At 55.9% G+C, this 24,620-nt stretch overlaps 1 protein-coding gene across 2 annotated transcripts in view; it reads left to right on the top strand.

The window, feature by feature from the left end:
* Ndst1 (N-deacetylase/N-sulfotransferase (heparan glucosaminyl) 1) overlaps positions 1-22,773 on the top strand; it is a gene marked incomplete in the record, with an annotated part of 61,786 nt that extends 39,013 nt beyond the window's left edge. For both annotated transcript variants that reach the window (XM_013512250.1, XM_013512251.1), the window contains 12 exon segments: positions 2,041-2,128; positions 3,217-3,371; positions 3,991-4,176; positions 6,093-6,221; positions 6,869-7,051; positions 8,023-8,119; positions 9,378-9,501; positions 11,434-11,608; positions 14,243-14,413; positions 14,825-14,934; positions 17,190-17,292; positions 18,078-22,773. In XM_013512250.1, coding sequence (XP_013367704.1) covers positions 2,041-2,128; positions 3,217-3,371; positions 3,991-4,176; positions 6,093-6,221; positions 6,869-7,051; positions 8,023-8,119; positions 9,378-9,501; positions 11,434-11,608; positions 14,243-14,413; positions 14,825-14,934; positions 17,190-17,292; positions 18,078-18,197 — 1,641 coding nt within the window.
* Positions 22,774-24,620: the final 1,847 nt, after the last annotated feature.

Below are 24,620 nucleotides of genomic sequence, written 5' to 3'. Positions count from 1 at the left end.
GGCTTATGAAAGGGCTGCTTCTCTCCCCGGGCAGCGCAGGCCTGTCGGTGCGGTGCTGTCTCCCCGAGTTGAGTCCTAACGTGACCCTCGTCAGCAAGGTGACCCATGGGGTCCCATCCCGTCACCGAGCCTCAGCTGTAAGATGGGGTGATGTGAGGATCTGGGGCTGTTTCCTGAAGCCCCGGGGTTTCACAGAGGGGTCGCAGGCTGTCTGCGGTGTGGATGCAGAGTCTGTTCATCCAGGTTCTACCTTCCGGGCTGCCCACACAGCTGGCCACATCTGCTTTTACATGTCATGCTTCCTCCTGAACTTGCATTTCCTCAAGGGCTCACCTACTGAAAGAAGGTTTGAGATGACTCCAGTCAGGCCTCCCATCTAAGCGAAACTGTGCTGAGACCAGCCTCTCTCTAGCAGACTAGATCACGCCGTTGCTTGCTTAGGACGCCCCTTAGGTGGCCTGGCCTTGCTGTGTCCTGCTGGACCCGGGCCCTTGCTGCCTGTGCAAGTGGAATCTCTGCGAGACTGTGGTCCAGGCTGAGCCCACAAGGGCGCCACTTTATTCCCCTGTGAGCCCACGATGCCTGCTTCGTTTCTTATTTTCCCCATTTCTAAAGCTAGAGGCTGGGTAAGAGCGCTGTTCCTGTAGAAGAACACACACCGGGCGCCCTCTTCTGTGCGCTCAGCTGAGTGCAGTTTGCAGAGCTCTTCTCTGGCAGGGCAGGGTCTCCTTCTTAACCATCCTGTGAGTCAGAGAGGACGCAGCATTTCCCCCTTTAATCCCAAGCACAGACCACAGCTGTGCTCTTCTGTTAGGGACATGCATGTCACCTCCTGGGTGTGTGCAGCACAGTTTGCATAATACCACCCGAAGCTGCTCGTTCAGGGCCATTGAGTGCCAGGCTCTGCTCAACTGTCTGCACCACCGCCTTTGGTCCTCCCCGTGGCTGGGTGAGGTAGGTGTTGTCATGAATGCTTTTTTTTTTTTTTGGCAGGGGGGTTCTTTTTGAGGCAGGGTCTCGCTATGCAGTTCAGGCTGTCCTTGAGCTCACTTTGTAGCTGAGGCTGGTCTCGAACTTGGGGCAGTCCTCCTGCCTCAGCCTCCCAAGTGCTGGGATTATAGGCGTGCACCACCACGCCTGGATGTGAATGCCATTTTACAGAGGGGACCGAGGTTCAGAGGTGAAGTGTCTTGCCAAGGCCGTACCCCTTGAGCACTCAGGCTTACCAGGCAGGACTTGGGCTTGGTCAGACGCCATGACAACAGCCAGCCCTGGGAGGGTCAGGGTGCTGAGGTGGTTGTGAGTTCCCCAGGAGCCCCTAACCTGCGGACCCTGGCGTCCAGCTACGTGTGCCAGTGGGGTCAGCGTCCCTTCATGGCTCGGAAAGTGGTGGGTGTGCCATGCATGGGGACAGCGTGGTACTAAGCTGTAGCACATCCTTGGAAAAGTCATGATCCCTTCACATCATCAGGCTTGCGTCCCACTGAGGAGGAGAAACCCTTCGTGCGAAGACGCAGGGCTCACAGTGACAGTGACCACTACAGCTACCATCTCTCATCCCTCACCAGGTGTCAGGCAGTGTTACGTGCAGTATCTCACATCATGCTCCCCACAGTCCCTTTGGGAGAGAGATTATCTGGCCTATTTGATAGCTGGGGAGGGAGGCTCAGAGAAATGGTGAAGCTTCCAAGGCCTGCAGCGGAGCTCACTGGAGTGCAGGTCTTCTCACGCCATGGGCTTGGGCTCCCAGGTGTGCACGCGGCAGCCTCTGTGGGCACACGTGCTCTTGGCCTTCTTCGTAACTTTTAAAGGGTCCTGAATTTTCTTTCTCTTAGTGCTGGGGATGGGTCCCATGGCTTCTGTGCCAGGCAAGACCTCTACCATAGAGTCACACCCCGACCCCACACATTTTCATTTTCCATTGAGCCTGCAAGCTTTGCAGCTGGTTCTGCTGATGCAGACCACTTCTTGGGCCCTCAGGGGGCGAAGCAGAGCTCCTGGCATTTCCTCAGACCTGCTTTTCTCTTCTGCCTCTCCCAGGCCCTGTTTGACACACAGAACGAGCTACGCACACACATCCCAAACTTCACCTTCAATCTGGGCTACTCAGGGAAATTCTTCCATACAGGTAAGTGGCCCTGTTCCCGCCATCAGCTGCCAGGCCTTCTTCACGCCTCCATCCTCAGGGTGCTATGCCATGAGGGCAGCAGTTTGCTTGGCGGCCCACACTGTGGGCAGATTGACCCCACTGTCCCCAGAGCCAGTAGCCAACAAAAGCAGTCACAGCCCCTGGGGAGCTGGTTTGGGCTAATGACAACACTTCCCCCTGCATTTCAGTCTTCGATGGGGTGTCTACTCTCTTGTCTCCCCCTCACTCCCACTGTGTAATATTATTTTTCCTGCTTGGAAGAGAATTCGATTGAATTTTGATAACATTCCAGAACCACATAGCATAGAAAATGAAAACTCCTTATCACTGCACCTACCCCGGGACAGTGTGCGTCCTGGGTTTGCTTAGGCTCCGAAGGGTGGAGGCTGAGGCTGTAGGTCACTGGTCATGCTTTCCTTCCTGTTTGGGTTCTCTCCATTTCTTCCCGTGGCCCTTGCGGGACCAGGGAAGAGGGACTGTGGAACTAGTCATTTGCAGTGACAGTTCCCTCATGCTGCCTTCTGCCTGGGCCACCATGAGGACAGCCTCTCTTGTACTGCAGGCAAAACCAGCAGTCAGAATGGAGGGGAAATGTGCAGTAGCCCCAAAGCCAAGTAGGGTGATGCTCGTTGTCCCTCTGCATCGTTGCTATAGCCTTAACCCATAGCACATCGGGCGGTTACAGTAATACATGTGGGATGGAGGGATCCTGTCTATGGCGTCCTGCACATCGTAAAGAGCCTCTGCAGACCAGGAGACACAAGGCAGTGACCCAGTGTGGATCCTGGACTAGGATCCTAGCAGGCATAGGCTAGAGGAAACCCTGAGGTTGGTATGCACCCCAAGCAAGGCCCAGGGAGGACAGTGTCTTGGCCAGGGTCACTCACTGATCCAAGGGCACATTCCAGACTGCAACCCAGACTCAAGCGGGCTCTTGCTTCCTCCTGCACTAGAGCTCAGATAACGTCCAGGAAGCTCCTGGGCAGGCCATGGCCGTGCACTCGGTCTCTGGGCCAGGCAGGGTGCAGGGCCTCCCTGGCCGGGCTGAATGTCTGTGCGGGCTGCAGGTACAGATGCCGAAGATGCGGGCGATGACCTGTTGCTGTCGTATGTGAAGGAGTTCTGGTGGTTCCCCCACATGTGGAGCCACATGCAGCCCCACCTCTTCCACAACCAGTCGGTGCTGGCTGAACAGATGGCCCTGAACAAGAAGTTCGCTGTCGTGAGTAAGATTCCCTACAGAACAGAGCCGCTGGGCCAGGGGCTGGGCTGGGGCGTGTCTGAGCAGCTGGTCTCTTGCTGCTTTTGCAGCTCAGCTTGATGGTGGCCTGGGGTGAGCTGCGTTTGTAGCCCCTGTCTGCTGGAAGTCTCAAGGCAGCAGCCCCATCTGTAGACACGAAGCTGAGGCCCAGGAGGTCACATGAGGACTTAGAGCCTTGTGTTTCCTGGGCACGAGCTCTCGCCTGCAGGCTGGGCTGGGGGCTCCAGAAAGTGAGATGTGAGGGGGTCGGTGGGAGCGGGTAGGTGAGCCTGGGTTCACCTGCTAATTGGAGGGAAGCGGAGGCAGGAAGAGCCCTGTCCTTGTCCCTCACGATGCAGCGCGTGCCTCCCTGAGCTGGAAGGCACACACGGGGCCCAAAGTTAGGAGGCCTGGCCTCCAGTCCCATCGCTGCTGCCAGTCACTCGGTCTAGGATTTGGGGCCTCGACTTCCCCATCCGCCCCATGAGGGCTTGGGCCAGCTGCCCCGCTGTTGTAGCCTCTGACTTTTCTCTCGTATTCTACAAACGGGGAACGCGGCCCGGGGGGAGGGCTCACCGTTGCCTGGCTGTCCTCTCCCCAGGAGCATGGCATCCCCACAGACATGGGGTATGCTGTGGCGCCCCACCACTCGGGCGTGTACCCCGTGCACGTGCAGCTGTACGAGGCGTGGAAGCAGGTGTGGAGCATCCGCGTGACCAGCACGGAGGAGTACCCACACCTGAAGCCGGCCCGCTACCGCCGTGGCTTCATCCACAACGGCATCATGGCAAGTAGCCCCGAGCCCAGGGTGGGGGTGCAGGCTCATGCTGTCCCTGGGGTGGGGATGGGGGTGGAGCAGGTTCCTCTGCCACTCCGACCTCTGAGGCTCTGGGGAAGGCGGGCCCCAAGTCTGGACCCTTCCGTGAGCTCCTTCCTAGCCTTATGACAGGATTGGGGGGCAACATTCTTCAGAGGAGCTCTGGTGAAGACATAGGGCAGGTCTCTTAGACTTATCTGCTCATCTAAGACCTTCCCTTGAGCTTCACCAACGTCTGCCCCTTTTTTAGGCAACAGGCATGCAGAAGGGCGAAAAACTAAGGAAAATTCTTGGCTTTGTAGACCTGACATTCAAGTGGCAGGAGACAGACAATATACAGTACTTAAGAATGCGTAAAGTGTATCAGGGTCACGTGGTGATAACTGCCTTGGAAAGAATGAAGAAGGGAGGAGAGAGTAGAGAAGGCCTTCCTCAGGTTAGTCATGCTACTCTCTGTGGAAGGGCAGTTAAGGCAGAGAAAATAGCAAGTGCAAAGGCCCGGAGGCAGACTTGTGATGGGTTTGAGAAGCAAGAAGGAGCCAGTGTGGATGGAGGGGCTGAGTGAGGGACAGGTCGGAGAGGAAGTGGGAGGAGGGGTGGGCCAGATGGAAGGGCCATGGGAGGCTGGCCATTGATGGACTCAGCTTTTAGGCAGAGATGGGGGAGGTTTTGAGTGGAGCGTAGCTCATATCTTAAAAGGGTTTTATCATTTAGCCTGTTGTATGGAGCAGGGTGTAGGGGACAAAGCCGGAAGCTGGCAGGCTAGTTGGGAGGCCACTGGAGTCTTCCAGAGGAGAGGTGGTAGGGGCTTAAACCAGGGTGCAAAATTGGAACATAATCATATGCTGGACTTGTTAGAAGTCAGAGCCAGGAGGACCTGCTGACACACTGGGAGTAGGGTGTGGAAGAAGGAGAGGGGTCAAAGATGACTACAGGGTGTTTGGCCTGGAAGGATAAGTTACCATCAGTCAAGATGGCTGTCTTAGTTGCTTTCTTGTTGCTGGGGCAGAATACCCAGGAGGAAAGGTGTATGTGGCTCACTGTTTATAGGGGTTCAGTCCACAGTCAGCTGGCTCCAAGGCCGGGCGGCGGCAGAGGAGAAAAAGTCTGTGGCGTGGCAGGCAGGACGCAGTGGCCCTTCCCTCTTTCCCTTTTTATTCCGTCCAGGCTACAAGCCTGTTTGTTGGTGCCCCCCACACCCAAGGTGGGTCTTCTGTCTTCAGTAAATCCATCACCCACGCCCAGAACATGCTAAACCAGTCAGTAAACTGATCCAGCATCCCATACACATAATCCAGTCACACCCACCCATGAGCACATGAGGCTTTTGGGGGACACCTACCTTAAAGCCATAGCAGTAGGGCAGCTGTGGGAAGACAGGCTTTATATATTTATCTCTCCATCTCCCACCCACCGCTCTATACCGGGGGCTCACGTGAACTCTAGGAAGAAGATCCTGACAAGGCAGGCCTGTGCTGTGCTTCCCCAGTGCTTGGTTTCCCGCTGGGAGACAGACAGTAAACAGCCAGGCTGGTGCGTGTCCATGAGTGTGCCCAGGCAAAGCTCTCATGTCAAGGGCCTGCACAGCCACCTTGGGGGGCCAAGGACCCTTGCCACAAATGATCCAGGTTTCCAGAAACAGTCGGACCGTGTTCCTCTGGGCCTGCTTATGTTGTGCAGAGAGAGCTGTGTAGTATTAAACAGCAAGGGCATGTGATTTGCCAGATGGGGCAGATTTTGCAGGTTGCTGAGACTCGGAGCAGGGACTTCTAATGTGGGGGCTGTAGGAAATCCTCTTTCTGAAGAAATGCCCTGGCCCTTCTCCTGAGGCACAACCTTCGCTGTCCACGCCTGGAGATGCCACAACCCCTCTCTCCATCTCCCAGGTCCTCCCGAGGCAGACGTGTGGCCTCTTCACACACACTATCTTCTACAACGAGTACCCTGGTGGCTCCAGCGAACTGGACAAGATCATCAACGGGGGCGAGCTCTTCCTCACAGTGCTCCTCAATCCCGTGAGTTCTCCGCAGCTGGCATGAGGAGCGCTGCTGGGCAGCCCGGGCTGGGCAGGGAGACCAGCAGGGGGCCTGGGAGTCGAAGGACCTGCTGTCCAGTACTGGCACTGTCCCTCTACCTCAAGATCTGGACTAGAGAATCAGAGCTTTCTTTGTCTTTATTTTGTGCATGTTCTCTTTCCAGTCTTCATGCATGTGTGCGTACGTATACACCCACACTCAACACACACGAACAGGATTCTACTTGAGCCGTCTGGCCCTCTCCTTATCTGTAAATGGAAGCAATTATCCATACTTTAATAATATTAGGTAAACGTCAAGTGGTTGTTATTATTCAGCTTTATGGGCTGAGTGCGCCTTTCTTTCCCTACACACTTGCTCCCTCCGGGGGCAAAAATAAAGCACAAATAGCTCCTGCATCAACCAGCCTTTCACCGTGGGGTTGTACTATTGGGGGTCAGTTAGACCTGGGTCATCCTGATTGTGTTCAGGCCATCGCCATGCAGCAAGTTTGTGATGACCCCAGTGTATGTTGCCCTGGTTATTGTGTGGCCCCGCAAACTGAGGCAGGGCTGGAAGGTGGGGTGAAGGCTCAGAAGCTGACCCAACTGTTGCTTCCCTCTCCCTCTTCCCCTTCCCTGGGGCAGATCAGCATCTTTATGACGCACCTGTCCAACTATGGGAATGACCGCCTGGGCCTGTACACCTTCAAGCACCTGGTGCGCTTCCTGCACTCCTGGACCAACCTGCGGCTGCAGACCCTGCCGCCCGTGCAGCTGGCCCAGAAGTACTTCCAGATCTTCTCCGAAGAGAAGGACCCCCTCTGGCAGGTAGGGACATGGCAGCCAGCACCTTGCTGCAGGGATGGAACGCCCTCCACTTATAGGCATGTGCTTGACCTCACGCACTCTCTCAAATGAAAACTCAGGTGTCTGTTTGCTTGCTAGCATGGGCACACTTGCTCCTAGCACACACACGTGCTCCTGTACATACAGACATACCTCCCCACTCAGGCTTGCGTGCATGTACACTTATATGCACCCCTGGAAAAATCATTTCATCCCAGCACTTGGGAAGCGGAGGCAGGAGTAATCATGGTATAGGGCCTGTTGAGCTACCTAGTGAGACCCTGTCTCAAAGGCAAAACAAAATGGGGGAAAAAAGACATTAGAAAGGCTGTGTAGTCTCTTAGATAAGGTCTTAGGCCCCCTTAATTCTGGGCCGCTGCGGGGGAACTGTCGCTGGGTTTAGGGAGGCAGTTCTCGGGAAAGTCTACTCCTGGGAGCTGTTAAAAATTGGAAACAGGAGCAGGAGTCGGTGGTGTCTCGTAGTCAAGACCAAGGGTTCACAAAGCATGACTCATGGGCCAAATCCAGCCTGTGGTCTGTTTGTGCAAAAAAGTTTTACGGGCACATGGCCATGCATATTCCTGGAAGCAGCAGAAGCCCCGCAGAATCGAAAGGCTGCAATGTTTACTGAACATTCACCAAAGTTTGTAGGAAAAGTTTTCTGACCCTTGGTCCAGACACTGTTTGTCCAGTTCAATTTAACAAGGGCTTGCGAATTCCTAACATGTGCCAAGCACGCAGCTGGGCATTTTGCCAGGGTCTGTTGGGGACCCGAGACTCACCAGAAGTGGTCCCTCCTGTCACGCTCAGTGTCCGAAGGCGGGAGGTGGCAAGGACATGTGGAGGTGTTCTGTCGGGCAGTTGGGGCTAGAAGAGCTCACTGCCCACGTGCAGTGGAGTCCACTCACTGAGTTCTTGGGCCTCCCTCACATTCCTTCCACTGTTGGTTTTAGGACCCCTGTGAGGACAAACGCCACAAAGACATCTGGTCCAAGGAGAAGACATGTGACCGCTTCCCAAAGCTCCTCATTATTGGCCCTCAGAAAACAGGCAGGTCTCTCCACCCTCAGCCCAGCCCTCCTTACTCCCTGCTGTCTCTGTGGGATAATGGAGACCACCTAGCCATGGTCCTGTTCCCCCACCCCTCCGGCTCCCGAAAGTGGGAGTAGAATGCGGTGAAGAGGAATTGCCTGTGTGGAGGTGTGAAGAGAGTAGAGAGTGAGCGTGGGATTCTTGTGGTTGTCTGATCACAGCCCCAGGGAGCATTCTCTGTGTCCTCCTGGGAGTCTCTGAGTGTGGGCAGAGAAAGAAGCCCAGATCAGCTGCTCTGCAAGTTCAAGTTGTCCCAGGCAAAACTGGTTTAATGCAGAGCAGATTGTAATCCATTAATCACGCCTGCCAGAGGTGCAGGATGGAGAAGTAGTCGTGTGATGGCTAAGCACTTGCCATCCACATGACACTGTATGGCATAGATGGCTACTCCTGTTTTACAGACAGGAAACTCAAGGCTCAGAGAAGTGAGTGACTTCCCATAGCACATTTAGCTAGGAAATGCCAGTTCTAGGTCTTGAGACTTGGTTTCTGTGACTTCAAAGCTGATACTCTTTTTTTTTTTTTGGTACTGGGAATCAAGCTCAGCACCTTGTGCTTGCCAGGCAGGTGCTTACACCACTGAGCTATATCCCCGGCCCAAAGCTGATACTCTTAATCACCAAACTCTGCAGCCTTCTTTTCTCTTCTGGGTATTCTCATGGTAGTATATAAACCAGAGTCACACCACAGGGAGTAGACAAAAGATCTCCCTGAGGAACTGGGGAGCCAGAAGAGAAGACACTAGAGCTAGCATTTGGCTCTTCAGTAATGTCACATTGACAGAGGGAGGGTTGGAGCCTTCTTTTTCCTGGGCTGCGCCCAAGCAGGAGAGTGGGCAGAGGCCTAGTTCTGGAAAGGACCAGCAGAAGCCTCCAGCTTTGAAATTCACCAGAGACCACAGTCAGTTGGACATGATTGTCAGAGTGCAGTGATAAGGAGGATTCTGAGGTCACACCTATGTAGTGATGAAGAATGCTGTAAGGATTAGTGATGTCTGCAGGGGGTACAGGAGCTGTAGTGTCCACAGGGAAGCGCTGTACTTACCATCCCAGATTTGGCACAGTTTCTTTACCGTACAAATGAGGAAACTAAGACCCAGAGAAGGGGAAGGACTTTCCGGGGACTTCCCAGTGAATACGGGAGCCAGGCCCAGAACCCAAACTCGGTCTTTTTGTTCAGGGGTGGGGTGTGGTCCTCAGTGCCTCCCCTCCTCCAGGCACCACAGCTCTCTACTTATTCCTGGGGATGCATCCGGACCTAAGCAGCAACTACCCCAGCTCAGAGACCTTTGAGGAGATCCAGTTTTTTAATGGCCACAACTATCACAAAGGCATCGACTGGTGAGTGGGTCTCTGTTCACAAAAGGACAGGAAGGCCATCGTGGAGCCACATGGGGAGGTCACTGTGGACACAGCAGGAAGCAGCTGGTGCTTGCTCACACACAGCTAAAGTTCCTGTAAACAGGGACAAGGAGCAGTGACCCTTGAATCATGGTGGGAGGATGTTGTCACAGACGCGACAGTGAATGAGGAAGCCCTTTGCCCCTCTGCACTGCCGCCCGGGTCACAGACTACAGAGGTGTGTTGGGGCGGGTAGCCCTTCCCTTGCTTGCACAGAAGCATCCTGCCTCCTATAGGAGGGGAGGGAGGAGTCCCTAAGGTCCCAAGGTCTGCTGGTGACAGAGCAGGGCTGATGTCCAAGTGTGTCTGCTGACCAAGAACTGGCCCTTCCCATTGTGTGTGGCCAGCTGCGGAAACAGGGTGTCCTTGTGTACTCTTCTGACGTGCTGGCCGGCCTTCAGGGCTCACCTGGGCAGGTGCTCACGGATGCGGCTTTTCACCAGAACCTTCCACAGCAGTTACTTGTGGTGTTAGTGGAGGCAGCATGCATTGTTTTACCCTCTAGTTTTTCAATTCACATCCTTCCTACTATTACCTTTTAAAACTTTGTATGTACGTGTGTTAGCCGTATTTATTATGGTTACATTAACAGGTTATCTAGGTGGAGGAATTTTGGCTTTTTTTTTTTTGTATTTCTCTGTGTGCATTTCTCTTATTTACCTATCATTTCTCTACCCATCTGTCTATCTTGCCTGTCCATCCATACAAATATCCACCATTCTCTATTATCTGACATGTCTGGTCTCTTACCTAAAACCTCTTGGGGGCAGAGATGTTGGAGGCCGGCGTTTTCTGGATTCCACAAGGTAATACAGCGCAAGGGCAAAGCCGTACACTTAGCATCTTCAGCAGAGCCCGGGGCAGCACACACCTGTAGTACATTAGCAGGTGTATAGCGAAGTGTGAATATTTATATCAGATAAGATAAAGAAGTTGAGCTTTGCTACAGGCTTGCCAAGTGAAGCTTTTGCTTTTTGAGCTTTCTCAGGTATTACAAACAGAAAAGCTTTAGAAAAAGGAGAGAGGGTGACTCCTTGGCACTGTCCCCAAGATTCTGATTTTGTAGGGAGGTGTGGAGACCTGTCAAGCCCCTGAGGACTCTTGAAGGGCCCTTGGGACTACTGTGGAGATGCTCAGTTTCACGGGCAGAGTTGTTACACTCTTAATTCGGGCACCCTCTGCTTCCCACGAGTCCTCAAAGTTGTATCCTGGCTTTTTAGGAGTCGGGGCCCCTGGAGAGGGTCTGTAGGGTTCATTTCATTTTCAGAGTGGTCCTTGGTGTAGGAGGTCGATACTCGGGCAGGGTATGAAACATGATTTGGAAAGCTGTGCTCTCACCCGCAGCAGGTGGGGAGGGGGGCGTGTGTGGCAGAAGGCGACCCTCCCCTTTGTCTCCAGGTCCACAGCCCAGGACTGGAGGGCCTTTGCGGGAGGAGAGCAAGCCTGCCCTGTAAGGCGGCAGAGGGCGCTTCGCCGCAGCTGGCCCTCCTGGGCTCAGACCGCTGCTGAGCTCGGACTCGCCCCCTAGCGGCAGAGCTAGGCTTGTCGGCTTAGGTGCAGAGCATCAGACTGGTGGGATCTGAGTTTCGGCTGGAAACTACCCTCCTCCATGCCCCACCCCCACCCCCGCAACCCACATCAGACCTTGAGTCTTAGACCACCACCCCCCGACCCCACAGCCTCCACTGGGAAGGAATGAATTGGGAGGAGCGGTTGGCCAAGTGGCCATTCCCTAGGTGCTGCTGGAGGGGGTCCTGGTTCAGCTGGAGCAGCCTGCCTGCTGCTTTCTGAGGAAGCGCGGCCCACCCCCACAGCATCCAGGGGTCCCTTCCTCCTGTGTGTCACCCCAGAGTCCCACTTTGGCTCCCGCAGGTACATGGAGTTCTTCCCCATCCCCTCCAACACCACCTCCGACTTCTACTTTGAGAAGAGCGCCAACTACTTTGATTCTGAAGTGGCGCCCCGGCGGGCAGCTGCCCTGTTGCCCAAGGCCAAGATCCTCACCATCCTCATCAGCCCCGCAGACCGGGCCTACTCTTGGTACCAGGTGAGTGGCGGTGGGCTGAATGCAGGGTGCTGCCTCTGTCTGACACTCAGTCACTCAGCAGTGCCAAGAAGCACCTGCTCGGGCCGGTTCTGAGCCAGGTACCTGGAGTGAGGTGACAGGTGAGTCCTGCCTCCCTGGCACGGCCAGCCTGGCACAGATACGCAGTGCCAGCCACCGCTCAGCCCTAGCTTTGTGTGGGGTCCTGCCCATGATCCTGACCTCCGCAGGAGGTGGAGGCCTGGAGACCTGGGGGCAGCTTGGCTTCGGAGTCTGGGCGCATGCTGACTGTAGCTTCTCCTCCTCGGGCCACAGCGTGGGCAGAAGTGGGAACTTGGAGGAGGCCATGGCACAGAACCTGCCGGCCTGAGTGGGGGGCACCAACGCCTGGCACACTCGAGGGATGGATCCTCGTCCCTGCTGAGGTGAATGAGGGCCAGAACTTGCCTCTGTTTCTGTGACCCGATTTAATTTCTCTTTCTTTCTTGTTGTTTCTTCTTGTTGTTTCGGTTTTCTTTTGAGACAACATCTCGCTATATAGTTCAGGCTGGCCTTCCACTCACTGTGTGGCCCATGCTGGCCTCGAACTTGTGGTGATCCTTCTGCCTCAGCCTCCCAGGTGCTGGGATTACAGGTGTGTGCCGCCACGCTGGCATGATTTAATTTCTTCTGAGTGCAGCCCACTGTGCTCACAGGGATGCTGGCAGCCTGTTGTAGGCTCCTGGGCCTGAGTCCCTTGGGCCTGCCAGTCCTCCTAGGCCACGCTGCCATGTGCTTTGATTCAGAAGTGACTCTTGCACCTAAGGCCGGCATCCTGACCACCCTTGTCCGGCCAGTGGGCTGGGCCTGCTCTTGGTGTTGGGGACACCTGGGCCATAGTGTGTGGTGAGTGGGACGGCGTCAGCTGTGCTGGCTGGGAAGGCCTTTTTTCACCAGGCCACTTTCTGGAGCTCGCTGCCGCCCTTTGAGCCTCTGCATTTGGGTGTGTGGGTGCTTGGGGCTTCAGTGTCCCCCACAGGGCCAGCAAGTGCAGTCCTCCTTGCTCCTGTCCCTTGGGACCCTTGCCCCACCCGAGTCTGAGAGGAAGCCGTCCCTTCCTTTTGTTCCCCAGGTCTTGCTCAGGTCCTAGTGTCCATTTCTCCGTGGGCTTCGTCTTTGTAGGAGATCCAGAACCCTATAGGCTGCTCCGCTCCGTGTTCTGCCACGTGCATGCCGGCTGATTTCATGGGGCCAAAGAGGGGCTTCAGCATCCCCTGCTCTGAACTAGTGACAGTGCCCAACTTCGGGCCCTCCCTGGAGCTTAGGCAGAGGGTGTGTGTGAGAGACCCGAGATTCGGCTACTTTCGTGTGTGGGCTTTGGATCCAGGTCTTCTGACTCTGAGGCCTGTTCTTTCTGCTGTCCATGGTCAAGGCAGGTTAGGGAGGCAAGAAGACAGGAATGCCAGTCCTACCCGGAGACGCAGGAGGGAGCTGGCAGGAGAGGAGGGTGGCTGCCTGTCTTGGAAGGGAGGTCAGAAGGCTGAGGCCTCCCTGCCCTGTGCCGTGGTGTCCCTCAGTGGGGCCCAGGAGTCGGCCTGGGAGGGACATCATACACCTTAGCGGGGGTTCCCCACACTCTGGGTGATTTTTTTTTTTTCCTGGCATGGAGCTCAAACCCAGGGCCTTCATACTGAGCTACACCCACTGTGCCTTTCTAATTTTATTTATTTATTTATTTATTTATTTATTTAATTTATTTTTTTATTTTTATTTTTTTTTTTGGTAAGTCACTAAATTGCTCAGGCTGAGCTTGAACTTGTTTTACTTTGTTTTTGTTTTGGTACCAGGAATCCAACTCAGGGCCTCGAGCTTGTCAGGCAGGTGCTGTGCCACTGAGCTGTATCCCCGGCCCTAGTCTTGAACTTGGGATCCTCCTACCCCAGCCTCAGCCACCCAGAGGGGGATTATAGGCGTGTACCACTGTGCCCAGCCCGGGTGTGGACTTTGAGAATCCTGCGGATGCTGATGGCCCACGGCATGACTTTCTGTGATTCACACTCGGCGTTTCTCCCTTTACAGTGTTCTCCAGTCTGTCCGAGTCCCATAAAGGAGAATGCCCGGTTTGGGGCAAGGGGCACCTGTGCCATTTCTAAGACAGCGAAGCCCTATTTCTAACAAAGAGTGTGCGTTTGGGGGTTGGGGCCTAGGGTGGACGTTTTGTGGTGTTTGGGAAAGTTCCTGATTTTTATTGTATTTACTGGTAGTTGCCTTCTGTCTGTGGCAGCTGATTCTGGTCGTCTGTTTAGGGAAGTGTCGTGTTTTCTCCACATGAATTGATATGGAAAGGCGAGTTAGTGTGAAAGAAACGAGGTTGACATCAGCGTGCACTAGTCTCCCGGCCAGGCAGGCACCTTGGTAGTGGTGTGCGAGTGACCAGTACAGGGAGAGCTCGGTCCAGTCCGACTCCCAGCCTGCAGAGACGGGGACATTGGAACTGTGGGGCCAGTGGCTCCCTGCATCCTCACAGCAGTCCAGCCAGGACTGGAGCACAGGGCTGGCCTCTGGCCCAGGGTCCCCTGCACTTCATGGGCTGTGGTCCCACAGCAAGTGGGCGCTCCTTTGTTCCCCGTGTGCCATGCCCACCGCTCCCCTCCCCAGCACCAGCGCGCCCATGATGACCCTGTGGCCCTGAAGTACACCTTCCACGAGGTGATCACAGCCGGCCCGGATGCGTCCTCGAAGCTGCGTGCCCTGCAGAGCCGCTGCCTGGTCCCCGGCTGGTATGCCACCCACATCGAGCGCTGGCTCAACGCCTTCCATGCCAACCAGGTAGGCTGCTGGCCCCAGGAGGGCATGCTTGGCCCGAGGGCTGCAGAAACCCCGGGGGCAGCCAACATGGGGACGGGGGCACAGGGAAGGGGCAGGGGCAGATCCCAGGAGGTCTGTGGAGAAACCCTTTGAAGTCGGGAGCAGGTGTGGGGTGCGGGCTGGAAGCTCGGCGAGGGCTGGAGCAGGGGTGTTGAGGGATGACACGGGACGGAGCCCAGGGAGTTAGACCACAGAGCACAGAGTCTCGGCATGGATCCCTGCCGTCCGGAGGTAAAGCAGGAAGCCGATTCTGGAGAGCACCAGGCCCCACATTTACAGCCAGGCCCCTTCCTGCTGCTCTGGCTGCTGACCCTGCCTGCCACCAGGGGGGAAGCAAGTCCAGGCTGCCCTTCTCCTTTTCCTTCTTTCTAGATTCTGGTCCTGGATGGCAAACTGCTGCGAACAGAACCTGCCAAAGTGATGGACACAGTGCAGAAATTCCTTGGGGTGACCAACACCATCGACTACCACAAAACCTTGGCGTGAGTACTGCACTGGTCTCCAGCAGGGCGATTTACCTGAGCAGGCATCTGTGCCATAAAACCAAAGGCTTGACCAACCGTGGGCGAAACACAGCTAGTTAGTTAGGGTCTGCGGGGGAGTGTGCAGCTCTCCCTCACAGCTGTTGAGCAGTAAAGGTGATACAGTGGGTGGTGCCTCCATTCACAACCTTGATTTGTTCCACAATTCTAGTCACAAGCCGAGTTGCAAGAACGGAATCAAATTCAATGGTGAGGTTCAATGTGGACCTCACGGGGAAATTTGATTCGGTTCTCATCCAGTTCCGTTTGTGACCGGAATCGTGGAGAGAATTGAGTTTGTGAACTGAGGCACCACTGTATTAATTTGACCTAAGTCCTTTTAGTGAAGAAGAAGGGAGGTAGCCTGGAGCAGTGTGCGTGCCTGCAATCCCAGCACACTGGGAAATGAGGCAGGGAGATCACAAGTTTGAGCCCAGCTTGGGCAACTTACTGACTTAGACCTTCTCTCATGAGAGAAAGAAAGAGAGAGAGAGGGAGGAAGGAAGGAAGGAAGAAGAGAAAGAAGAAAGAAAGAAAGAGAGCGAGCTGGGGAGGGAGTGGAGGGAGAAGGGGCAGGGGCTGTTGTTCAGTGCAAAGGTCCCAGGTTCAGTTCCCTATATTGCCAAAGAAGTGTGCATGGAGGGAAGGTGTTGTAGATGAATCTGTTCTCTAATCAGCTTGAACAACCTGGAGTGTCTTTTCAGTTCAGTGTAGTCTGAGCTGCACATTTGCAGAGTGTTTCTTGTCAATCAGACCAGCCGTAAGGAACCTCCATTCCCAGAGGGTTTCCTAGCATTAGATTTTTTACTTGAAATATAATTTCAGGAAAAAGAAACTTGAAATATTTTGTTGATGGCAATAAACCCACTCCCCCAGAGCTGGTACCGGTGCACGGTGGATGCCTGCCTATGGAGGGGCAGTGTTGGCCTGCATTCCGGGGCCAGGGCAGGAGGGGGCACCCAAGAGAAGAGGACTTGAGTTGCCCTCTTTGCTGTTTTGCTGCAAGGCCAGCAGCAAGAGTGTTCTCTCCTCACAGTGCCGGAAGTGGAAGGTGGAGAAGGGCGAGCGGAAAGGAGAAAGCAGAAAGGGGTAGAAGGGGAAGATCTGCCCCTTCCCCTCGAGGCAGGAAACGGGGGCAGTCACGGCACAGGCTGCAGTGTCACAGACGCCTGGGGTCCGACCCCGGATCCCTCATGTAGCTCTGTAGCACTCGATGAGTTCCATAGCTTTCCGAGCATCACTTTCCTCCTGTGTGGATTAGGTGTGAGAATAATCCCCACCTCCTGGGTCCACTGCACTGGGTGACAAATAGCATGTGCGTGCGCCTCCTGGCGCAGCGCGTGGTGTGTACTGAGTGCTGGTTACGGTTGCTGCTCTCATCGTCATCATTGTCACCTGTGCCTGCCTGTGGCCCTCTCAGAGGTCCCTGTCTCGCTCACCTGCCCGAGGGAACTGTGTTTGCCCAGTATTTCTTGCTCAGAACTGTAATGGTGCCTGGGCCCGGGGCCGAGTTCTGATGCCGACCTGCCTCCTCTCCCCGGGACTGCATCCAAAGTGCCCTTGAAGGCAGCCTTGTTGTGTCCTGCCTGAAATTTACTCCAAAGTAGAAAACTGTCCACACTAAAGTGCAGACACAAATACCCTTATATTTCTTGTTAAAGATACAATCTGTGAAAAATCGGAAGAAACCCGCCTAAACCTTTTTTTCCTGTACCCTGTTGTCACTTGAAGTTGGGAGGAATAAAGAAGGCCTTCTGGCTTAAAATGTTTTTGTTTTTGTTTTTTTTGGTTTTTCTCCGGTACCGGGAACCGAACTCACGACCTTGCGCTTGCCAGGCAGGCGCTTTTGCCACTGAGCTAAATCCCCAGCCCCTCTGGCTTAAAATGTAACTCACTGCTGAGCTAGAAATTCTGACACCAGTGCCCAGGATCACACAGCACCCACAAGCGTCCATGTTATGGATTGCTGGCCAGGCAGCTTAGGTTTTGAAGACTATGGCAGCGGCCCTTTGCAGGCAGGAGGGACGGCAAGGTTAGCGTAGCCCAGGCGGCTAAACTTGGGCCAGTAGATGGCGAATATCAGCCCCGCAGTGAGTGCAGTTCGAGGGCTCAAAGAGCAGTGGGTTCCCTGAGCTCCTGGCTCTGCCGTTCCGGGTGCCGCCTCCGTGGAGGGCGGGGTGGGCTGGCTCTCACCGCAGCTTTCCCCACTGCCGCAGGTTTGATCCAAAGAAAGGATTTTGGTGCCAGCTGCTCGAAGGAGGAAAAACCAAGTGTCTGGGCAAAAGCAAGGGCCGGAAATACCCAGAGATGGACCTGGATGTAAGTGGTGGCTGTGGCGCCTGCGGCAGCTGGTCAGTACCAGGGGCGCCTGAGCGGGGGCAGAGCACGCAGGTGTTCGGTACCCTGGTCTTTCACCGAGGCGGTGCTGTGGGCTCCAGGACAAAGCAGGCGTGCCCCTGCCCCTCGGAACTCCTCATGCGGGGCAGACGAGATGCCGCACGGGTGAGGGTGCAGTGGGGAGCGCACGGTGCAGCAAAGGGGCACAGAAGTGACGACACTCAGCACAAGGGCGGCTTCTCGGGGGAGGTGGAGTCTCTGGGGTCAACATTTGGGCCTGTGGAATGGAAAGTTAGGCCATCCTCATAGGACATTATAGCATGTCCTAAAGCAGGCAGGGACGGTCATAGATGGCACCTTCTTATGTTTCCTGATCCTGTTTGCCTCTGGGTTTTTTTTTTTCCATGTGTTTGTTTTGTTTTTTTTGAGACAGGGTCTCACTATGTGGTTCAGGCTGACATGAACTCACTGTGTAGTCCAGGCTGGCCTCAAACTCACAGTGATCCTCCTGCCTCAACCCCCCGAGTGCTGGGATTCATGCACGCACCACCACGCCTGGGTTCCCTCTGGTTTTGATGAATGTGCCTTTCTCTCTATTACAAGAGTTTTGAGCTGCACGTATATGGCAGTTTTCTCTGGAGGCTCCCTTTAGAAGAGGACTGTGTGTAAAAAAGAGGTGCATGGCATGGGGCCAGCAGAGTGCCGTGTTAGAGGGAGCAGTGGCTAGTGCCCGCCACCCCCTCACCTGGCCTCCTTTCCTGTTGCAGTCCCGAGCCTTCCTGAAGGACTACTACCGGGACCACAACGTCGAGCTTTCCAAGCTGCTGTACAAGATGGGCCAGACGTTGCCCACCTGGCTGCGGGAGGACCTCCAGAACACCAGGTAGCCATGGCCACCACTGCCAGACTGGACCCTTGTGACAGCAGGGACGTCCCGCTGTGTGCTGAGCCAGACTGACCTGCGGAGAGGGAGCGGGCCGGGCTGGCCAGGCACTTACGAGCAATACTCTGCTGAGGCCCACGCAGGGCCAGGAGAAGCGAGGCAGGTCCACAAGCGCCTCAGAGCCTCCACCGCTGGGTCTGTGGCCTACCGGATCTCCCCAGCACCAGAGGCCCATTCCGTTCACAGCCTCCCTGGGGAAGGCCACTTCCTGTTGGTGGAAGGCCACTTCTTGGTGGGAGGGAGTCCACAAGACTCTCTCCTGTCCCTCACTGTGTTCTACCAACCACACCCTCTTCTGCATCCCCTCCCCTGCTCCAGCAGGGTATCCCCTCAGTATTAGCTGCCGTATTTTCCCTGTCCTCCAGACAATAAGGGAGAAGAGCCCAGCTGGGTCTTTTGCCAAACCAGGGACAAAGACTGGACATTCCTCTGAGTGTTTTGAGCCAGGCCCTTCACAGGGGTCAGCTGGGTGCCAGAGGTGGTCCTTAGGTGGGTGAGGGTGGCCACCGTAAGAGATTCATCGCACCTCCATGTTTGGCTTCATACCTTCCCATCTCACCTTCCCTTGTGGGGAAAGAATCTCTGGTCCCTACAGTTCCTACCCAGTCCTCAAGGCCTCTTCCAAGGCCAAGGGCACTGCCATGCCATGTGGGTCCAGAGACTCAGGCCTTGATCTCACCCAGTCTTCACCTGGGGTGTGACACGCGTGGTGTTTCCTGTGGTAAAGGGCTGAGGCGGGTCAGGAGTCTGCAGTACACGCATCCCCATGTACATACATCGTCCCGCCCACCGCCTCGGCCAGAAACATGGCAGAGCGGTGGGGACTGCCGCCCGCTGCTCTGCCCACACGACCTGTGGCCGAGGGTTCCCAGAGACCCCCTAACCTCTCAAATACTAAGAAGCTAAAGTATTTTAATATTTTGTTTTTTTTCTTGGTGCCAGAGTTCAAACCCTGGGTGCTGGGGTCGCACTGTGTTACATATATATATATATATATATATATATAATGTGTATATATATATATTATATTTTTTTTGGTTGGGTTTGTTTTTAATTCAGTCTTATACAATGGTGGTAAGCCCCAGTATCAAGGATGTCATATCTTAGTGCTGGAGAATGAGCTCTGAGGGAAGGAGGACGCATCTTCAGTGTGGGGGGCTCATGAGGACACTATGGGGGTGTCCATGGAGAGATGTTTCCTCTCCCAAGTGCCGCAGCTGCCTGGGGCCATCCCAGGGGAGCAGGCAGTGACACGCACAGGGCAGACAGCTCTCTCCAGGAAGCCTGGCTTCATGGGGCCCAGTGGTCCTGGGGAACTGGGGCCAAGGGAAGTAGCTGGGGCTAGGGTGGAAGCGCTGGCCCAGCCGGCCTGTCCTTCTCCCCTCACATGGTGCTAGATTGGGGGCTGTGGGTGCCCCTGGGACCCACAGAGCTGTCTCCAGGCCCTGTGGCGCCTTTCGACCAGTTTCTACTTGGGCTTTGCTCCTGCTCCCCTTTAACAATGTGAAGTGTCTAAGGCGAGGGTGCCTCCCGGCCCCCTCAACTGCCAATTCGGCTCCCACCAGACACCCGGGGAATTCTTCCTGGAGAGCTGGTCTTGTTCCCAAGACTCTGGCATCTTGGGTCGGACAGGTCCTTTGACTCATGCAGAGCAGGTCCGGGAAGGGAGTGGGCCTGCTCGGCCATGTCCCCTCTGATAGGCAGCAGGGCTGAGAGTTGAACCCGGGGCCTCCAGTTCTGGTCCAGTGCTCTTCTTCCGATACCACACTGCCTCTAGCCTGCGTGGGACCCTCCGCTGTGCCCGGTTCCTGTCCCTCCCTCAGTCACAGCTGTGGTCATTCCAGGACATGGGGACAAACCACTCTTCCCAGCCAGGTGCCTTTGAGCCTTCTCATTCCCAGACGTGCATTTGCTTCTCCGGCCCCCACCCCGTTAGGAGGCCCTTTCCTAGCCTTGTTCCCAGCTCATTCCCTCTCCTCGAGTTCCGCGCTGGGCTGGAGAAGGGTCTGGATGGTTGGTGTGACCGTCGCTGCAGTACGTGTTGAGGGCAGGCCCCCCGTGGCCTGGCCAATGGGCTGGCAGAGGTGGGGGGCATAGTGCCTGAGGACAGGGCCGCTTCCTGTCCTCCACTGCTCACAAGGACAGCTGCAAGCTAGAGCCCAACTTCCAGAGTGAGCAGGCCTCCATGGTGCAAGCCCTGAGCCTCCCTCCTGGCCTGCCGGTGGGGACTGTCTGCTGTGACCGGGGCGGGGCCCCCATGCTCCGGAGTCTGCCCTCTGCGCTGGAGCCTGTTCTCCCACACCGCTCCGGAGGCCGGCAGCACCGTTCTGTCTCCCCAGGCTCAGGTGGCTGCAGGCCGGGTGGAGAGCCAGGGAGAGAGCCTGGATTTGGGCCTCAGCTCTCCTGCGGGTCTCTGGAGCAGAGCTGCTGCCCGTTTTTTGGTGAGGTCCCTGCTACTCTGTGGTCACTGCCGCTCTGTTCCTCCCCACTGGTAGATTCTTCTCCCCAGCCCAGACACAGCCAGGCCGTGGAGCGTGGGGGTGAGGAGAGGGGTTCTGCTGCCCTGGGGCTCTCAGCTAATGGCCACGCAGACCCCTGGCTCACACAGGAAACCAGAGTATACAGGGCAGCACGGTCAGTCTTCCCTGTCCATGGATTACCTGTCAGCATTTGGCCAAAAATGAGAGACAGAAAGGGCTTCAGTCGAGCAGGTGACTCCACCCTCCGTCCTGTGTCCCCTCTACCTTTCTCTGCCCAGGGTGGTGTCACTGCAGCCGCCTCAGTCACTCAGGATGAGTCTCCTCCAAAGTGGGGCGTCTTCTGCGCCCCTGTGTCGGAGCAGCCAGTGCTTCCAAGTCCCACTGAGGGGAGGCCGCTGCCCCCGCAAGGCAGACTCCTGTCGGGACCTGGAGAGGTTGGCGGCCCCAGCAGCTGTGCTGGCGGGAAGAGCAGCTCCTAAAGCATCTCCCACAGTCTGATTATAGATGCCCACTACCCTGTGTCTAGATGGAAAGTCACCAGGATTTGGCACGTTTGTACTTTTCTCTGTATGTGTGTGTTTTTCTGACCTAGTTTAAAGTAAGTTGCAGACATCTCGGGGCTTCCCCTTAGACGCTTCTGCCCATGTCCCCCCAGAGGTGGCGCCCGAGCCGCAGCTAAGACCAATGACAGGGATTTCCTAGCAGCATCTGCTGTTCCCCAAATAACTCACCTGGGTTTGGAATTGGAGTCAACCAAGGTGCACGCTTGGCATTTTGTAATATGTTTTTAAAATCTCTGAGTGCTAAAAGCTCTTCTCCCTGCCCATCTGATTTTCAAACAATGATGTCCGTGAGGCCAGCAGGCCTGCTGTCATGGAGTCCCACGTTCCGGATGTCTGCTTTCTCCTGGTGTCGTCCGATCAGTTCCTTTCTCCCTATATTCTCAAGGGTAATTTCACCGTTCACACGGATGAGGCAGCTCCCTCCTGCCTGAGTGGCACCTCCGCTGTCACTTGTAGGAAGTGCCAAACCAGCAGAGGTCAGGTGGGAGCTGCAGGAGCTCAGGGGAGGGGCCTGGAGGGGCGGGAGGAAGGGACAGGGCACCGCAGGAGGGGACACAAGGAGGCTGGGCCGGCTCTGGGTCTGATGGAATGAGACCCCTGGCTTCAGGGCGCCTGGCAGCCCTCTGACCTGGGTGTGGGCAGCAGGGCACAGGACCCAGCACCCAACCTCACTCTCTGTGGTCCTGGGTTTCTGCTTCGTGGGCGCCTGCATCTCTGTGCACTGGAGCAGAGCTGGGCCCCTCTGGCTTGCAGCACGGGGCGCCTAGATGGGGAAATGCCTCCCCCAGCTGTGGTGTCGGGACAGGAGCACTGGGCCAGAGGCAGGAACTGTGAATTTTTGTCCCACCTGGGTACACTTGGTGACTGCATGACAGTCTTCCTCCCGGAGCCTCAATTTCCCCATCTGTAGAATGAGCTGGCCGGGTCTGGAGCAGTGGTTTGAGAATGACCAGGTAGGAAGTATCTCTGCTCTAGCGGAAGCGAGGGTGTCTCCGCTGGGCCAGCCCTGGGCCAGATGCCCTTACCGCTCACAGGCCCAGCCAGCCGTTAGCTCCCTTGAGACAGGTGTGGGCTTTGTGTGCAGCAGTGCCAGGGGTCAGGGAGAGACTGCAGCCGAGTATTGTCCTAGGAGGTTCATCCCTCATCCCGCTGCTCCTCTCGGGAGGAGGAGAAAGGTGGAGGGGGCTTTCTAGGGCTGAGCTAGTTTTTCTGATCAGCAAGAGGGCTCCTTCTGTAATTTGTGCATGAAATTCATGTGGCTTCCTGGGGAGAGGAGAGGGCCGACTGCACTTAGGGGGCACAGGGGAGCAGGCAGGGGCTCCTTGCCTGGTGGGTGGGGTGAGGCTGGAGAGGGGCGCTGCCCGCTCACCTGATGAGCTCTTGAACCAGCCATTTTGGGTTGTGTTAAAAGTGGGAACCTTCCTCCATTAATGTACAATCTCGAACTAACTGCTAATAAAGTGGGGTTCTGTTTGTATGCGCTGGTCCTGCTTGTCTCTGCCTTTCTTCCACAGCCTGCAAGACAGTGTGGAGGGGGCTGGGGATTTAGCTCAGCGGCGAAAGCGCCTGCCTGGCAAGCGCAAGGTCGTGAGTTCGGTTCCCGGTACCGGAGAAAAACCAAAAAAATAAAAAATAAATAAAAATAAAAAAAGAAAGTGTGGAGGTTGGGGTGTCTGCATACATGGCCGAAGCCTACCTACTGCATGAGTGTGTGTACACACACACACGCGCGCGCGCACACACACGCACACACACACACACGCGCACAGTGTTGGCTAAGCCCATATCTCCCCTGGTTTTATAACCCAGGGTCTGAAGCCTTTGCAGACATTGCAGAGGGCTGTGATAGGGCAGCCATGTGGGCCCCGTGGGTGACCAAGAGCCTCTGCACACATTGGCGTGGGAGTGCTGGACACAGGGAGCCCCGAAGACTCAGGCCGGGGCCATCGCTGCTGCTGCTGCTGTGACCGTGACCGGGGACAGGTCGTTTTACTTGTCGGCCCTCAGCTTCCGCCATCTCTCTGCGTGCGGAGGGAGAATTTCCCAGGGAGAGTTAACCTTGACGACACAGGGATGAAGACGCTGGTCGGACGACACCCGAAACAGACATCCGGAGCGTGGCGCATCCACGTGACAGCAGGCCTGCTGGCTTCCGGAGCACTGTCGCTTTGGGGAAGTGCAGATCCCCAGGCCCTACCTGCAGACATACGGCTCCCGAAGATGCAACCTGGGGTTTTAGGACGAGCTTTCTAGGATGCTGCAGGGGCCATTTGGGGGCACGCTGGGTCAGATTCTCGTGGGTTCTAACTAGTGCAGTCTCGCCGTCCGAGAAAACTTGGAAAACGGTCCCAGCCTCATTCAGGGCAGACTCCAGGTTTGCCTGGGAAGGGACAGGGCCTGGCCAAGCAGAGCAGCCCTGGCTCACTGTCTGCAGAGCAGGAATCTGACCTGTTCTCTGACTCCCCTGGGAAGCTTTAAAAGTGCACATCCCTGTGCCCGCCTCCCATGCACTCGCTGAGAGCCTCGGAGAGTGGCGTCCCACAGTGGGCATTCCCCGAGCTCTCTGAGGCACAGGACAGCTTGGGAGTGCTGACTCAGGCCTCCGAGCATGAGCCAGAGCCTGTCCTATGCAGAGACCGTTCCTGAGGCATGGAGGACCGGTGTGCTGGGGACACAGCTGGGGTGTCTTGGTTCCCAGCCCCCAGTGGAGGGGACCAAGGGGTCCAGATGAACACCCAGAAATGGTGGCCCTGCAGCACCCGCAGAGACCCCTTTGGCGCCTGTCAGCTGGGATCCTGGTCTAGTCACGTGGCATCGCTAGCAAGAGTGGGGCTGGACACTGCACTGCCCGGAGCAGATCCAGAAGAGGCAGAACAGTTGCCTGTGCCTGCTAAGGAATCAGACCTATGGGGGCTGCTGCATTCAGAGACAGCTGAGAGTCTCATTGGAAGTCACTGAATAGAAAACCAGAGGTGACGGCAGGGGGACCCTGGTTGGGGTTAGGATGAGGATCTGGACCCTCACCAGCCCAGAAAACCCTTGTCTCCATCCTGGAAACACTGTGTAAAAACCCAGCCCAGCAGCTTGCAGCGGTCCTGGGCCCAGCAGTTCTCGTAGGCTTAGTGAATAAAAGCCCACAAGAGAAGAAGCCCATTCCTCCCAGTCAGAGGCCGTTCAGGGAGTGGCACAGGCATGAATGGGGCTTGCAGGGGAGGCGGTTTCCTTGGAGAAGTCGAGGAGCACGTGCAGGAGGTGGTATTTCAGAACAGCAAAATGCTGCTAACCTAGAAGCCCTTCAGTAACCCTCATACATCCACATGCTAG

This window comes from Chinchilla lanigera, unplaced genomic scaffold (assembly GCF_000276665.1).
Source record: "Chinchilla lanigera isolate Chin_1 unplaced genomic scaffold, ChiLan1.0 scaffold00014, whole genome shotgun sequence".
In the NCBI taxonomy this organism is placed as follows: domain Eukaryota; kingdom Metazoa; phylum Chordata; class Mammalia; order Rodentia; family Chinchillidae; genus Chinchilla; species Chinchilla lanigera.
Note: the sequence above shows the minus strand (reverse complement) of the source record. Positions and strands in the feature narration are given on the sequence as shown.